Source organism: Sciurus vulgaris, assembly GCF_902686455.1.
Source record: "Sciurus vulgaris genome assembly, chromosome: 1".
NCBI lineage: Eukaryota > Metazoa > Chordata > Mammalia > Rodentia > Sciuridae > Sciurus > Sciurus vulgaris.
Window position 1 is genome coordinate 102,624,718 of NC_136461.1, and position 17,163 is coordinate 102,641,880.

General features: G+C 40.8%; 1 protein-coding gene across 1 annotated transcript; it reads left to right on the forward strand.

Annotated features, from left to right (window-relative positions):
• Positions 1-8,831, forward strand: DCLRE1B (DNA cross-link repair 1B). The gene is made up of 4 exons (XM_079135623.1): positions 1-424; positions 1,387-1,552; positions 2,364-2,546; positions 5,065-8,831. Exons 1-4 carry the CDS (start codon positions 236-238, stop codon positions 6,129-6,131), a joined length of 1,605 nt encoding a protein of 534 aa, XP_078991749.1. The 5' UTR covers positions 1-235; the 3' UTR covers positions 6,132-8,831.
• The last annotated feature ends 8,332 nt before the right edge of the window (positions 8,832-17,163 follow it).

The following is a 17,163-nucleotide window of genomic DNA, read 5'->3' on the forward strand; positions in this document are numbered from 1 at the left end:
GGGTGGGCGTGGCACTCAGGAGAGCAACTTCCGCGATGTGGGCTCCCACCCTGACTCTCGCGAGCACGGTCATTTCCTCCTTTCTGCTCATCCTAGTAACTTATTCCTCTGCTGGTTTGGCTCTCCCTTAAGACCTCTCGGCCTTATACTTGCCCCGGCATGTCTTCCACCAGGGCGCAGTTGTGGAATCCTCACGCAGGAGCCCTGCTCCGGTAGAGCCCATATCCCCTCCACCATGAACGGGGTCTTGATTCCTCATACGCCCATTGCTGTGGACTTTTGGAGCCTGCGCCGAGCTAGTGCTGCTCGGCTCTTCTTCTTGTCCCATATGCACTCGGACCACACCGTAGGCCTATCTAGCACTTGGGCCCGGCCCCTCTACTGCTCGCCCATCACTGCCCACCTCTTGCACCGTCACCTACAGGTATGGGGGCTGGAGACAGCCTCTAAGAGCTGGTTCAGGCATCTGGGTGGGGCCTTCGGATCCGTCACAACCTTGGAGTCACAAAGTGGGGGACAAGAGGACTAATTTTTACAAATGCAGGAGTTGTTTGAACCCAAAATGCATCTTTAATCCAGAATGGGAGTGCGGCTTTCAACAGAACGACTGGATATGTTTTAGCTATAAGTAGATCAGTTCAGCCAAAGGAATTATTTCTATCTTTTCACATAGGCTAGGCTAGTATCTCCCAAACTTGCCTTAAGAATCCATCTGGGCTAGAGAGGTGGTTCCTCTGGAGAGCACTTGCGTAACACTTGCAAAACCGTGGGTTTGATCCCCAGCACCCCAAACAATTAAATAATCCACCTAGTGGGGCGCAATGGCGCACACCTGCAATCCCATCGAGGCAGGAGGATCACAAATTCGAGGGTCAACCTTAGCAGTTTAGTGAGGCCATTAAGCAACTTAGTGGAAACATGTCTCAAAATAAAAAATGAAAAGGACTGGGGATAATGACGCAGAGGTAAAGTGCCTCTGGATTGAATCCCCAGTACCAGCTCCCACTCCCCCAAAAAAGAGTCCAAGTAATGTGGATATACAAGTTCTCCAGCCCCCATTTGTCCCATCTGATTTGGCAGATACGGCTTGTTGGTGTCCTGAAAATCTGGTAGGATTTTTTTTTTTTAACAATTGTCCACAAGGAATTAGTATGATCTAGAGAAATTTTGAGAATCATTATCTATACTGTTTTCAAACTCTTAAAGCTATATAAAGGGTGGGATGGGGTGTGGAAAGTGGAAGAAGAGATTGCTTGGGAATCCCCTTTACAACTTTTACTCCATGGTGGTTCAGGACTTTGTCACCTTTCTTTGACTCATGTAAGGAGTACTTCCTGATCCAGGAGGGGTGTCTGTGATTACTGGGATTACCAACTGTTTCCTCAGGTATCTAAGCAGTGGATCCGAACCTTGGAAATTGGTGAGAGCCATGTATTGCCTCTAGATGAAATTGGAAGAGAGACCATGACTGTAACCCTCATCGATGCAAATCACTGCCCTGGCTCTGTCATGTTTCTCTTTGAAGGATACTTTGGAACCATTCTTTATACAGGTGGGTCTCCTGAGGGGTTCCTCCCACATTCCAGCTGAGATACTATTTTTCTTGAGTAGCTTTAGCTCAGAAGTGTGAAGGCCTTCTGGCTTCATCACATATAAGCAGTGTCCCCTTCTCAACTGATTGCCCATTCTTTGATAGTCCAAACCTTGTGAAGATTATGTAATTAGAAAATAGGATCAGAGGCAGGCACAGTGGCACACACCTGTAATCCCAGGGGCTCAGAAGACTAAGGCAGAAGGATTGTAAGTTCAAAGCCAGCCTCAACAAAAGTGAGGTGCTAATCAATCAGTGAGACCCTATCTCTAATATAATACAAAATAGGGCTGGGGATGTGGCTCAGTGGTCAGGTGCTCCTGATTTCAATCCCCAGTACAAACAACAACAACAAAAAAAAAAAAAAAAAAAAAAAAAAAACAGGAACAGAGCCAGACACAGTGGTACAAGCCTGTAATCCCAGCAACTGGGAGACTGAGGCAGGAGGATTGCAAATTTGAGACCCACCTCAGCAACTTAGCAAGACCCTGTCTTAAAATAAAACATAAAAAGTAAAGGCTAGGGATGTGGCTCAATGGTTAAGTGACCCTGGGCTCAATCCCTGGTACAAAAAAAAAGAAAAAAAAAAAAAATGGGAGCAGGATGGATACGTTTTCACGAAGAAGCTCTAATGCATATACAGCTCAGTGCCAGGACACATCCTAATTTTTCCACAAACCAACAAGGTAATACCCATCTGTTGTTGGAGGTGGGAGAGACTTTTCTTCTATTCTTTCATCTCTGACTCTGCCCTCCATATATTCTCTTCCAGGTGATTTTCGATATACACCATCTATGCTGAAGGAGCCAGCCCTGACATTGGGGAAACAGATCCATACTTTATACCTAGACAACACCAATTGCAACCCAGCATTGGTTCTTCCTTCTCGACAAGAAGCAGCCCAACAGATTGTCCAGCTCATTCGAAAGTACCCACAACATAACATAAAGATTGGTGAGTTGTTTCCTTTTTTTCTTTCATCTATAGCTAGTGAATCTAGGTTCTTTGAGTTTTCTCAAATCTTTCACAAGCAGCTCTCACCTTCTGTATGAAACCTACTCTGACCACCTTACTTAAATTAAAACCTGCCCTCTGTTGTTACTCCCATGTTCCCAATTTCTGATTTCCTATATCAATTCAACTTTTTATTTTTTATATTACTCCCACTATACTCTGCATTTTAATATGCTATTGCTTATTATTTATTGCCTATCCTCCACTTCCCCTGGTACATACATAGACACATACCTAAACTCCTTGAGAACATGGATGGAAATGGGAAGAAGTTTGTGCATTTCTGGAACAAAGCAGTAGCAGCTAGTGTGACAGGCACACAGTGGGCAAGGATGCTGGAAAGGTGAGAGGGGGATAGAGGGCTAGTTTGCCATTTTGAACTTTGTTGATTTTTTTGGTACTGGGGATTGAACCCAAGGAAACTCTACCACTGATATATATCCCCAGTCCTTTTTATTTTTTTATTCCTTGACAGGGTCTCAGTAAGTTGCTGAGGCTGACCTTGAATTGCAATCCTCCTGGCTCAACCTTTGAGTCTCACAGGCATACACCACCAAACCCACTGCCATTTTGAATTTGGTCCTAAATTTAACAAAAAGCTGTTGAAGGGTTTTAAGTAGAAGAGGAACAATATTGTACTCATTACCTTATAATATATTCCATAATGTATATCTTTATTGCATTTAGTTTCTATTTTCTGCCTCCCCCCAACCAGAATGTAAGTTCCATGAAGATAGGACTTATATTCTATGCTTGATGCTGAGGCATTTAATAAATATTTGCTATATGAATGAATGAAATTTATCAGAACACAGATATTTAAATGAGTGTTGTTCTTTAAATTAGGTACATTGAGAAAACAACTGCTCTTTCTAATAGTTCTAGTGGTATAAAACATTTGGGGGACTCAACTGGAGCTGCCTTTTTTAAGATAGTTTCTGAAAAATCAATCTGTGTTTTAAAAATTTTAACAGATTTAGTTCTAAATGACTTTTTTGGTTGTTAACAAAATTAGAAGTCCACAAAAGGGAAAAGATTTGCCTGGATGGGGAGATAGCTCAGCTGGTAGAGTGCTTGTCTTGCAAGCACAACACCCTGGGTTTGATCCCCAGCACAGCAAAAAAAAAAAAAAAAAAAAAAAAAAAATTGCCACCATTGTGATTGTATTGAAGGGACATGTACCAATTCTGAAAGGAGTTTCAAAATGAGGTTAAAAAAAAATTTGAAAAAATTATATACCCAACCAAATTGATTGAAAAATATTCCCTATTCTTAGGATTGCTTGACCGCCCATAAAGAAACATCTGTCTTAGCTTTTCTTGAAGTTTTCAATATAGGAATTTTCCATAGAAGCACTTAGGAGGGTGCTATGGTAGAGCCTGATTAATTTTGCAAATATGTAAATCCCTACTATGTGCCTAGAGAGGGAAAAAATAGGAGTATGTAAAGAGAAGAAAATCAACTACATTTGTTCCCCAAAAATGAAAATTTGAACCATCAGGAATAAAGCTGATGTCTAACAAATATATGTTTTTTTAAGTAGTTCACGATCTTGTTATGGATTTGATATAGACCTCAGAAAAAGTCTGAGAAATTATTAAATAACATCTCCCATATCTATTTCCATAACCATTGCCCAAATTCATGTGTCCATTTCTTTCTATATGAGTACTATTTGGGCCTTCCAATTGGAACTTCTGCTTCAAGTTTCTTCTCATCCAGGTTGTCAAATAACATTGCTACTATATATGTGTGTGTGTGTTTGTCTACTTTTTTCTTTTTCTACTAAAGTCCTGCTCTGGTCATATTATTCTTCTGATTAGAATTAGTCATCTTCCCGCTGCAGACTATTCAGAATGAAATCCCAGCTCCCTAATAATACATGCAAGGCTTGCTGATTAATGATGTTGGCTTACCTCTTCAGTATCACTTCTTACCAATTCTTCTTTTTACTTCAATAACATTGAATAACTCCTCTTAAAATGTTTTCTGGTATAACCTTTCCTTGCCAGATTAATTCTGACCCATCCTTTAAGACTTAGTTTAGCTGTCATTTTTCAAAAACTTTCCTAATTCCATAGGCTGTTAGCTACTCTTCTGTGCCCTCCTAACACCATATGCATATCTCTAATATTGTTCTTAATTGCACTGTTCCTGGGTCTACATGTAGATGGCATTCCTGGAAGACTGAGACCTTTTTATAGTTTATTAGTTTTCACAGTGCCTAACACTTGGTAGGTGCTCCTCTTGTTGAACTGAATGAATGAGTGGATTGTGTTTGCTCCTGCCCTCCATTTTCCATATTATCTCAACTCTAATGCCACCTCCTCCTTGATATACTCCCTGGATCACCCATGAATTTTTTGTGTTTTTGTTAAACATTTGGTTGATTTATTAGGATTCTCCAGTTGTTTCATTCTCTCCTTTTACTTTTCCCTAATCCTTTAACACTATTCAGGACTCTATAGCCTAGGGAAGGAATCATTGCTGGAGCAACTGGCCCTAGAGTTTCGGACCTGGGTGGTATTGAGTCCCCGGCGTCTGGAGTTGGTACAGCTGCTGGGCCTGGCAGATGTGTTCACAGTGGAAGAGAAGGCTGGCCGCATCCATGCTGTGGACCATACAGAGATCTGCCATTCCTCCATGCTGCATTGGAACCAGTCCCACCCTACCATTGCTATTCTTCCCACAAGCCGAAAAATTCACATTTCCCACCCTGATATCCATATTATCCCTTACTCTGACCATTCCTCCTACTCTGAGCTTCGTGCATTTGTTGCAGCACTGAAGCCTTGTCAGGTGGTGCCCATTGTCAGTCGACGGCCCTGTGGAGACTACTTTCAGGACAGCCTGAGCCCCAGGCTCTCTCTGCCCCTGATTCCAGACTCAGTGCAGCAATACATGAGTTCCTCCTCTAGAAAACCGAGCTTTCTCTGGCTGTTAGAAAAGAGACTAAAGAGGCCTAGAATCCAGGGTGTTGTGTTTGAATCCCCTGAGGAAAATGCTGATCGATCTCAAGCTGACAGAGACTCCAAGAAGACCAAGAAAGAAAACCTTTCTCCCTGGCCAAGGGACCTTGAGAAACAACATTCCCCCCATCCTTTGAGGGTCAAGAAGCAGTCGTTCCCAGACTTCTACAGTAAAGAATGGGATGAGGCAGCTCCTTTCTGTGAATCCCAGAAGATGGTGACTGTGTTGACTGCCCCCTTGGGATTTTCAGTGCAGTTAAAGCCTCCAGATGAGAAGTTTCTCTCTCCAAAACCCAGGGAGGAAATTGGCTTAGAGCCACCCTTGATACCTAGGGGAGATAATGATGGCCCAGCAGCCATAGGGAACCAGAGAGCCTGGATAAGCCATGATTCTCCCCCATCTCACAGCAGCCAGGCTGCCCCTCTTCTAGTTACTGAGATCAGGAGCCTGGCGCTGAAGTATCTTCTGACTCCAGTGAACTTTTTCCAGACAGGGTTCTCTTCCAGAAGCTTTGACCAGCAAGTGGAAAAATACCATCAACCCTCTCTGAAGTAGAGACAGGAGAAAATGCAGAATGACACCGTTGTTTGATACAGTACTGCAGTTTTGAACATAGTAGCCAAAGACTAGTAGTGAGAGCTTGTTTGGGGCCTTACTTCTCTTTACAGGATCCTGTGGGCTCACCCTGGAGCAGCACTTCCCAAAGCTTGCTCACTGGGGTCAAGGTGTCTATGAACTCTTTAGTTTTATAGTTCATTAAGGTTAAGAAACACTTTTTGTTATAAAGCTTTCAGAGCGTGCATGAGCACATTAAAGGTTCTTAGTAGTCCTATAGTAACTTAATCTGTTTGATTTTGTTTAACTGTATTTTTCAAACTTTTATGAACATGCAGTCCTTTTATGTGGGTGCAGAGCATGTGTATCAAAAAGAATCAGGTTATTCCCATTGTTATTTTGTGTGTCGTGCCATTCCCCACATCCCCTTCTTTCTCTTCCCAGATGGAAGTCCCTAGGAAGTTTTATATATTTAATTATGAACTGTGGTGTTGAAGGGTAAAGTGGTGACCCAAGCAGCACGTTCCAGATGCAAGTGTCACTGACTTTTTCTGACCCCATCCAACTAACTTCCTGTCTCTGCCTCTGGGAGGGAAGAGGAAATGATGAAAAGGCCTTGGAACAGTGCTGAAAAATTCCACCTCTGCCTTCTTCTGAGGGGGTGAAATTAGTGTCACTGGGGACCCATTGGAACAGAACCAGTAAGGGGGTTGGGCACCCCTCACCAAGGCAGTACCTGGAACCCCACTGAACGTTAAGGCTTAGGGTATGAGGGCTCTTGGCTGCCTAGAGGCACTGACTTTGGCCAAAGGATAAAGTGTAAGTAAAGTTACAAAAGAGCAAATGTGCTGCCAGATATTCCTCTGATTGTTCACATAGCTGGGATATTTTTGTGCCCCCCAACCCCCCTTGATTTGAGCAAGAAGCCAGAGCACACAGCCTGTTTGTTTTAGTATCCAGGGAAAAGACCAAGGAGCCAGCTGGCTGGAAGAGATGGGGGTGTGCATTTCTGCCCTGTCCTGCTGCTTATAACCTGACAAAATGCCAAACCAATAAGCAGGACAGCTGATACCATGGCTATGAAGAAATTGGCTCTGAGAAGGCACAGACACTTGGAGCTGGGCATATGGATCCAAACTGCTTCAACATGGAGTTTCAAGCCTTAGCAATAAAGGCTGTTGCTTACCCAAGGGGAAAATAGTTTGTTTTTTTTTTTTTTTTTTTTTTTATTTGTACATACTAATTATACAGAATAGTGGGGTTAAGAGTTTTCTACTTTTGGAGGAAGAAATGAAGAGTTTAGAAAGCAAAATAAGGCTTTGCTCTTGAGCAAGCTATATACAGCTCTGTTTTGTCAGTGACCTTCACTGTAAGCCTCCCAAGGGCCTACCTACTAGGAGCCATAGCAGGCGAGGCGTGTGGTTCAACAGGAAACCTGGGCATTGTCTGGGCTTGAATCCAGGGCACCCTGGGTAAACTGCTTAACTTTAGTGGAGCCTTAGTTCCTGAGCTATAGAATAGAGATTGTAATACCTACCTCTCATGATTGCTATGGAAATTAAATATAGGTAAATTCTCCTAGCTCCAAATCTGCCACATCGTGAGTATTTCAAATGTTGGTTCTCAGGAATAGGGGTATAGTTTAGTGGTAGAATGTACTCTTAGTATGCATGAGGCCTCAGATTTAATTTTAAGAAACATACTCACATAGTTGGTGCTCTTAGCCTCTGGTTTCTTAGAAAAAATTACTCTGGGCTTAGAAGGCTGAGGCAAGAGGATCATGAATTGAAAGCTGACCTCAGCAGTGAGGCTCTAAGCAACTCATCAAGGCCCCGCCACTAAATAAAATATAAAAAAGGTCTAAGGATGTGGCTTGGTGGTTAAGCACCCCTGGGTTCAATTCCTGGTACCAAAAAGAAAAATAAAACAATCACTATATAAAACAAGAAACTTTGGAAATCATATAAAAAATTTAAAAATGTTTTAATTTCTTCAGGTAGATCAATTGATACACTTTCTTCTAGTCTTCTGTAAATAAGCATTTCACTGCCATGCTCATTCAAAAACATGTTTTTATAGTTGCATAATGCCCTATTATGTGAATAAGCCTTAATTAAATAATTCCCATATTATCCAACATTTTGTGTACTATTTAAAATTGTTTTCATATTACAATGAATGTCATTATGCACATATCTTGGCATTTTTGTTATTTCCTCAAAGTGGGAGTAGGATTTCTGTTCAAAGTTGTTGCAGATTGTGCCAAATTACCTTCCAGAAAGGTTTCTTTACCATCTTTTCTGCAGAAGATAGCATTAAAATTCCTTGAAGAGCCGAGTTTGGTGGCACCCACCTGTAATCCCAGTGACTTGGGAGGTTGAGGCAGGAGGATTGCAAGTTTGAGGCCAGCCTCAGCAAATTAGCAAGGCCCTAAGCAACTAAGCAAGACCCTGACTCAAAATAAAAAATAAAATGGACTGGGAATGTGACTCAGTGGTAAAGAGCCTCTGGATTCAATCCCTGGTACCAAACAAAAAATAAAGTAAAATACCTTGAAGATTCACTAAATTCAAATATTACTACTAGCGTGGTACATGTTAAGACGTAGAAAGTCATCTTGTGTTAAATCAATAAATATTTACTAATAGTAATAAATTATGTAATACTAATAAACATAATATTTACTGTCTGACTTTCTCTGAATCTCTAGCTATCTCACTTCTCTGCGACCCACAGGTGGCTGAGACAGATAAGGAAGTTCGTGTACAAGGGCTCCCATATTTGTGTTATCTTCTAGCAACAAGGAAGCCAGTCCATTTTTGGCACATGCTGTGTCACACATATTCCTTGAAGTGGATCTGTGTGAATTCATGTGGGGGAGCAGAAACAAAAGGCCTTTAGGAATTTGGTTGTTGGTGACATGTTTGCATATTAATAATGAGAAAATGCCATACTACTCTACTAAGGTAAAAATGTCTGACATAAGAGAGACTGGTAGTGCCTTATTTGATTTCTTAAAGCTCTTTCATATAAAAATGCTGCATCGCCTATATCTGTAAGTAGCCAATTAAAATTAATTTATTTTTAGAATCTAAGGATGATCCCAAAGAAGTATGAAGATCTTGCAATTAGGCTTGAAGGTGCCTAGAAAAAGAAATTCTCTAGAGATCTGTTAGTTACTTGTTTCATGATCAGTGGGAGAACTTGTACTTTTCCACAAGGACACTGACAGTGGCTTAAGTCCCTTTACAAAAAAATATTTGCCTGGCAGGCTATTGGGGACCATCTCTCATTCCTGACCCAGATTGCTCTCTGTACTAGGAAACAGATGAATGGGTCTGCTTTATTTATTTATTTGTTTGTTTTTCATCAGAAAAGGGATTTAGCCTGGTGCAGTGGTGCCTTCCTGTAATCCAGAGATTTGGGAGGCTGGAGCAGGATGATCAAAAATTCCAGGCCAGCCTCAGCAATTTAAACTATCTCAAAAACAAAGGGACTGGGTGTCGTGGCACATGGCCTGTAATCCCAGGAGTTTGGGAAACTGAGGCAGGAGGATTGCAAGTTCAAAGCCAGCTCAGCAATTTAGTAAGGTCCTAAGCAATTTAGTGAGACCCTGTCTAATTAAAAAAAAGAAAAAAAGAAAAGAAAGAAAAAAAATGTGCCTTAGTGGGTAAGCACCTCTGGGCTTAAAAAAAAAAAAAAAAAAAAAAAACTGTGTGGGGTCCAGGTGCAAGTATTTTAGATGCTATTACTAATTAGTAGTTGTCAGTCTGCTGCCTGCTTCCCATTGCCCACTGTCCCCAACTACCACCACCGCAAGCTCTTTTGTCTGGGGTTCATGGTGTTTTCCCCTTTTTCTTCCCCAGGACACACCACCTACACCTGTGCAAAATGCTTATTATCTGAGTCAACAACTGCCTGTTAGGGATTCCCAGGATGGTTAAACTTGTCTTTGTTTTGACCACAATGCTTTTATTTAGCTACATCCTTCCACCTTGTCTATCTCATTCCTGGGTAACTTTTTTGAACCTATCCTTGACCCACTAGATCATGAAATGTCCCCCTGATTTGGGGCTTTGTTCTTTTTCTTGACAGATAACTTTATTGAATCATCTTTCAATTGTGCAAAACTTCTGACTCACCATGGGTTAGTCTTTCCCTTACAGTATTTACTTTTTTTTTTTTTTTTTTTTTTTTTTAAATACAGGGGACTGAACCTAGGGGTTTAACCACTGAGCCCCATCCTCAGCCCTTTTTATTTTTTATTTTGAGTTAGGATCTCCCTAAATTGCTTAGGGCCTTGCTAAATTGCTTTGGCTGGACTTGAACTTGTTGTAGGCCACCCCCTTACAATATTTACATATTTAAACACCATTGTATTATAGCTTTTTTTTACCAGTCCTGGCTCCTCCAACACAACTGTTACAAGTGAAGGACAGAGTTTGTCCTCAGTGCTACAATCCCATCTTCAATGTGCTTTTGAAGAATGAAGAAAATTGGGTCAAACTCACTCACACTATTGATCTGGCTCTATAGTAACAAAACATTAGGAGGGCCCAGATTTATGGTGTTTAGGGAGTCAGGGATAAAGATAAAATAAAATAAAAACTTGAACATCTGCCATTAGGAAGAGAAACAAAACACAAAGAACCTTGAACAGCTGTTTCTTTAAATTTTTACACCCATTTTACCAGCTCATACATCTACCATCTGTTGTTTGGGGTTTTTTTTTTTTTTTTTTTCTGGTACTGGGGATTGAACCCAGGGGCGCTTAACCACTGAGACACATAGACACATCAGTACTTTTTATTTTTTATTTTGAGACAGGGTCTCCCAAAGTTGCTTAGGGCCTTGCTGAATTGCTGAGGCTGGCTCAAACATGCAATCCTCCTGCCTTAGCCTCCCAAATTGCTGGGATTACAGGTTTATGCCACCATGCCCAGCTATAAAATCTGCCTTTCAATTTCTCTCTTAATGGTGGGATAAAAATCTTTAAGTTACCTTTTACTGAGTAGACATTTATATATATATATATATATATATATATATATATATATATATATATGCCTTCAAGGACTGAAACTGTTCAGCAGAACATTTTAGATTCATGTGACACAAGGCCCAACCTGTCCTCAGTCTTATCTCCCAGGATTTTCCTATCTGCAAAACAGTATGCCATTGTAGAAAAGGAATGGATTTTCAAGTTACATGAATTGTGTTGGGAATAGTTATCCCATGACTTACTCTTATTAGCTGTGTATATAATATCAAATAATTTAGCTTTTTAGCACTTAAGTTTTCTCATTTAGAGGAAATAATAATGCCTACCTCATAGGATTTGGAAGAGAATGACATGGGACAAAGTGACCAAAGCATCACAAAAGTATCCTACTCATTTTCAAAAAATGTTGCCTTATCCTCCCTGTCATACCTTTAATTTTAGTTCTAGTCAATGGCTGACATTCCCAGTGCATCGCCTGTATAATGCCACTGGCTAATTCTACTTTCCAGGCTCAAAAATTCACTGAGAGATTTGCTAATCAAGGTACTTTCTTGGTAGGGAGGTCTCTGGAGCCCAGTCCAATCAGAAGGGGCCAGGCACAGTGACAGGTCTGTAATCCCATGCACTCAGGAAGCTGAGGCAGATGAAGCAGAAGGATCATAAATTTGATGCCAGACTTAGCAATTTAGCATTTTATCTTTTTCTTTCTTTCTTTTTTTTTTTTTTTTTTTTTTTTGGCAGTGCTAGGGGTTGAACCCAGGCCTTGCACATGTCAGGCAAACTCTACCACTGAGCTACAGCCAGAGCCCAAACCTCAGCAACTCAGTGAGACTTTTTTTCAAAATAAAAAATAAAAAGATGTGGGGATATAGCTCAGTAGTAAAGTGCCCCTAGGTTCAAAACAGAGAAAACCAAAAAACATAAAAAAGAAAAAGAAGAGGAAGAGGCAGTACCTGAAGCATTCAAAGATGCATTTGTCCAGATGGAAAAGGAGAGTAAGGGTGAAATCATAGTAAGTCTTAAATGTGATGCTGAGTAGGTTTAACTGTAAAATCCCAAGGCAAGGCCAAGAACAAGTGGCAGATCAGAGACCCAGAGTCTAAAGAGTTGTGCAGAGCAGAGCAGCCTGAGCTGAACAGTTCAGAATACTGTATGTACAAAAAGGACCAGACACTATGCTTGATCTGGTTCTAGATTCTTTTCCACATCTTGTCTATAAACCATCAACTTTGAATCAGTTCTAGACTTCTCCTTTTCAACTCCTACAGAATGAAGGCAAAGCCATTGGAGAACACCCGTACAACTGGTATGGTCACAGATTTCAGCCTCTGGTATATTTAAAGCTGCTTCTCATTTCCTTTTGTCTTTGATCCACCCCCTCCTCCCATGTACCTCAGTGGTTATTCTAAACCTTTATGACTCGAACTCTTACAACATATGAAGCCTTAGAAGATGTCTTTCAGCATTAAGAGCACCAAGCAATAATATTCTGAGGCAACTTCCCTGGACCATCATCCCAGAGATGATAGAATTAATTCTTCTATACCTTGAAGTCCTGTTTAAACTCCAGTTACTCTAAGAAGTCCAAGTCTTTAAAATCGAATCTTCACTCTTCCCTACCCTCCTTTCACTGGGATCTCAGATCTCAGTTCTGTGATCAGCCAGTTAGCTTATGTCCTCAATATCTTTTCTGAAAGACTTCCCTCTCTTTGCCTAAATGGAAGACTGACTCTCCTTTGAGCACATTGCTTTCTGGCCATCTTTCTCAAGTAGAAGGCCATTTTTCTTTTCTCCAACCTCAGGGTAAGGAGGTGAAGTAGAGATCCTTCTTGTTGCCTTTGCTGCCTCTCACCATTATCCCATTCCTGCCTGTGAAAATCTCTCCTCCTTTGAAGCGCCTGCCATCTGGCCATACCACTCTTCCTTCACATTTATCGAGGCTTAAGTCACTGACTCACAGCCTTCTACTGCTTTACTCTAATCATTCTGGATGATTTTAGTGCTTCAGTTTTCTTAACCTCCTTATTTCCAAATACCTTATCCTTCCTCTATGTTACCACTCTGTCATTACCAGAAATTGTACTACATCTGAAATTTCAATTTTGAACCCTGTTTTCTCCCAGCTTGCTTGCTCAAGTACCTGCATGGCCAGTGTTTTAGTGTTCATAAGTCCTCTCCAAGTTGCACTTTGCATTTGGACTTGTCTGTGTCTCATGATTCACCAGTATAGTATCACTCCCCTGCTGCCTCTTACTCAGACTTCCCTTGAAAAACTTCAATTCTGAATAGATAATGCTATTTATTCTTTGCCTGCAATGGAGCAGATAGATGTTGTTGGAAAAACAACTCGAACAGGCCTACTGATTTCATTTAAAAATTCATGATCTCATTTATCAAAATGGCTGTCCATACTGCTAACCAATCCTATATGTTTCTCTAGTGATCTCCATTTCCTATTCTCCCTTTCTCTTCTTTCCCCTCCTGTTGTGGTTTGGTTGTGAGGTGTCCCCCAAAAGCTCACATGTGAGACAATGCAAGAAGGTTCAGAGGAGAAATGAGTGGGTTGAGAGTGTCTTAACCTAATCAGTGAACTAATCCCTGATTAACTGAGTGGTAACTGGAGGGCAGGTGGGGTGGCTGGGGGGAGTGCTTCATTGGGGGCAGGGCTATGGGGTTTATATTTTGTATCTGGAGAGTAGGATCTCTGCTTCCTGATCACTATGATGTGAGCTACTTCCCTCCACCACCTTTTCCTGCCATGATGTTTAGTCTCACCTTGAGCCCTGAGGAATGGAGCTGGCCTTCTATGGACTAAGACTAAGACATTTGAAACCGTGAACCCTCAAATAAGCCTTTTCTCCTCTACAGTTGTGATCAGATCCTTTTTAGTCACGGCAGCAAAAAAAAAAAACAAACAAAAAAAAAACAAAAAAAACAAAAAACTGACGCCCATCCACACTACTACCTGTTAGCATATCCTGTTGACTCTCAAATCTTAATGCTTCTCACCATCTCTATCCTACCACCCATATTCAAGCAACAGTTTTTTTTTTTTTTTTCCTCTGAGCTACTGCAATTAACTCCTAAGTGTTTTTTCTGCTTCAAGCCTTGTCCCTCTCCACTCCCCAAATACAGAGTCCAGTCCTCATAGTAGGGATGATATCAATTAGTTCATGCTACTTCTCTGTTCAAATCGAACTCACTCAGAGTAAAAACCAAAGTTCCCTGTGGTGGTCTGCATCACCTTCATGATTTCCATCCCTGTCTACTTCCCTCATCTTTACTTATTCTGTTCCCACCATATTGACCTCTTTGCAGTCACTCTAGTGTGCTAGGTAAGCATTCAGCTTCATTTGTTCTCTCCCTACGGTATTTTCAACCCAGATGCCCACATGGCTCCCTCATTTCCTTCAAGTTTTTGTCCAGCAAAGCTTTTCTTGATTACCTTAATTAAAATTGCAGCTACCCTGCCTACCATTCCCTAGCCCTCATTTTTCTTTTGTTTTTATAGTTTGTTCTGTTTTTCCATAGAGTACTTCTACTTTTTATTATACTATATCATTTGCTTATTTATTACTGTGTACCTCTTTCTGCTAGAATGTAAACCTCAGGACTGTTTTGTCTTGTCTGGTTTTGGTCTGTTTTGTTCACTGCTGCATCGCTAGTGTCTAGGACACATATCAGGGTCCCTTTTTTTTTTTTTTTTATATCAGAGATTGAATCCCAGGGGTGCTTAACCACTGAGCCACATCCCCAGCCCCCACTTTTTATTTTTTTATTTTGAGACAGGGTCTAAGTTGCTTAGGACCTCACTAAGTTTCTGAGGCTGGCTTTGAACTTGTGATCCTCCTACTTCAGCCTCCCAAGTTGCTGGGATTACAGGCATGTGCCACCATGCCTGCCCATAGCAGTTTCTTAATAAACATTTATTAAGTTAATGAATGAATCTAGAAGAATGGATGACTGAACATTCTTTAGGCAATCTTCCATCAATAAATACTGTTTCTTTGAAGCACAGAATAAAGCAGAATTCTTAGCCCTCATGGAGCTGACAACTATTGAATGCTCAGTTTGACAATTTGTAAATGTCTCTATATGTGCAACTTTCTGTGAGAAAACTAGAGTACATAAATTCATTTGTTTATTCAACAAATATTTATTGAACATCTATTATGTCTCAGGCACTATTCTAGACATTGGGGATATAAAGTAATGAACAAGATAGAAAATGTCCTCTCCACATGGAACTTACATCCTAAAGGAAAGAAGTGGGCGGTATACATAAAGAAAGAACAGAAAGTGATAGGGCAAAGAAGAAAATGCAACTGGCTAATGGTAGTGTGGAGCACTTTAGATATGGTGGTCAAGGAAGGTGCCTCTGTGGGACTGACAAATGAGATCAGACCTGGGTGATAAAAGAGAGCTGGCTAGCTGGGTGTGGTGGGGTGGTGCATGCCTATAATCCCAGCGATTTAGGAGGCCAGGGCAAGAGGATTGTGAGTTCAAAATTAGTTTCAGCAATTTAGCGAGGCCTTAAGCAACTTAGAGAGACCCTGTCTTAAAAAATAAAAAGGGCTGGGGATGTGGCTCAATGGTTATTTTGAGACAGGGTCATTTTTTTGTTTGTTTGTTTGTTTGTTTATTTGTTTTTATTTTTTATACCAGGGACTGAACCCAGGGTGTTTAACTACTGAGCCACATCCCCAGACCTTTTTATATTTTAATTTAAGTTGCTTAGGGCCTCACCAAATTGCTGAGGCTGGCTTCAAATTTGTGATCTTCCTGCCTCTGTCTCCTAAGTTGCATGTGCCACTGCCCCTGGCCCCATGGACTTTCTGATTTCACAAATGGTATTAGTGCAGACAATAGTAGTGGATTCAGGATATCTTTTGGAAGTTATAACTGAAGGAATTTTCTGATGGATAGGATGAGAGAGGGGAGGAAAAGGTATTATCTCCATTTTAAGTATGAGAAAGGTGGGGCTAATTAACATGACCACCCTCACACCCCAAAACTAGCAGTCAAGGACATCAAGCTCCAAAGCCCATATTTTTCTTCTATACTGGATATAGAAGCAGTGAGCTTGGTCAGATAAAAGACTTTCATATCAGAGAATATGGTATCAGAGATATGATAGAACATCCCTAATGGAGAGAAGCACTGGATAACCATTTGTTGACTGCTTACAGGTTTTTAATAAAGTGTATTTCCCAAAGTAATAATTTAAAAATTAAGTTAAATCAATAGCCAATGATGAAGATTGTTATTTTGAGGTTTCTTAAACTCCATTCTATAATTAACACACTTTTTTTGGTACAGGGGTTGAACCAGGGGTGTTTAACCACTAAGCCACATCCCCAACACCTGCCCCACCAACTGCTTTTTTAAGATTTCATTTTGAGACAGGGTTTCGCTCAGTTTCTTAGGGTCTTTTTAAGTTGCTGAAGCTGTTTTGAACTTGCAATCCTCCTGCCTCAGGCTCCCAAGCCACTGGGATTACAGCCAGTATACCTGGCCTAGTTAACTGAATTCTGATGTTTGGGGCGCTGTGAATAAACAGAGTAGTTTACTCAGCAAATCAGTTATTAGTACCAACCACATGTCAGAAATTGTGCTGCACAAGGAACACTTCATGGGGGCCTTTTTGATTTCTGAGTCTGCAGGAAGTGTAACGTAACTTAGCACAAATAATATTCAACTATTAAATTTTAAGTTCTTGATTTATTGCTTTCTCCTTTGTGGATACCCGTAGTGCCTTCCCAGATCATTTATTTCGGTTTTTGATGTTGCTTAGAACTGAGGATAGGTAAAGACATATGGATTGTAGGTTCTAAGAGCTTGTGTAGAAGTTGGTTAAAGAAAAATCAAGAAGCTACAGAATTGAGGCAACTTGACAACAAGAAATATGGCCCAGGGAAAGGAAGGGAAAAGCTCCAACTCTTGGTTTTGCCAAATAAAGGGTTGATACTTGAAAAAAGTGAAAGAGAGTAAGGTGCTTATGTGTAGAAAAGGGGGCATTAGAAATAATTA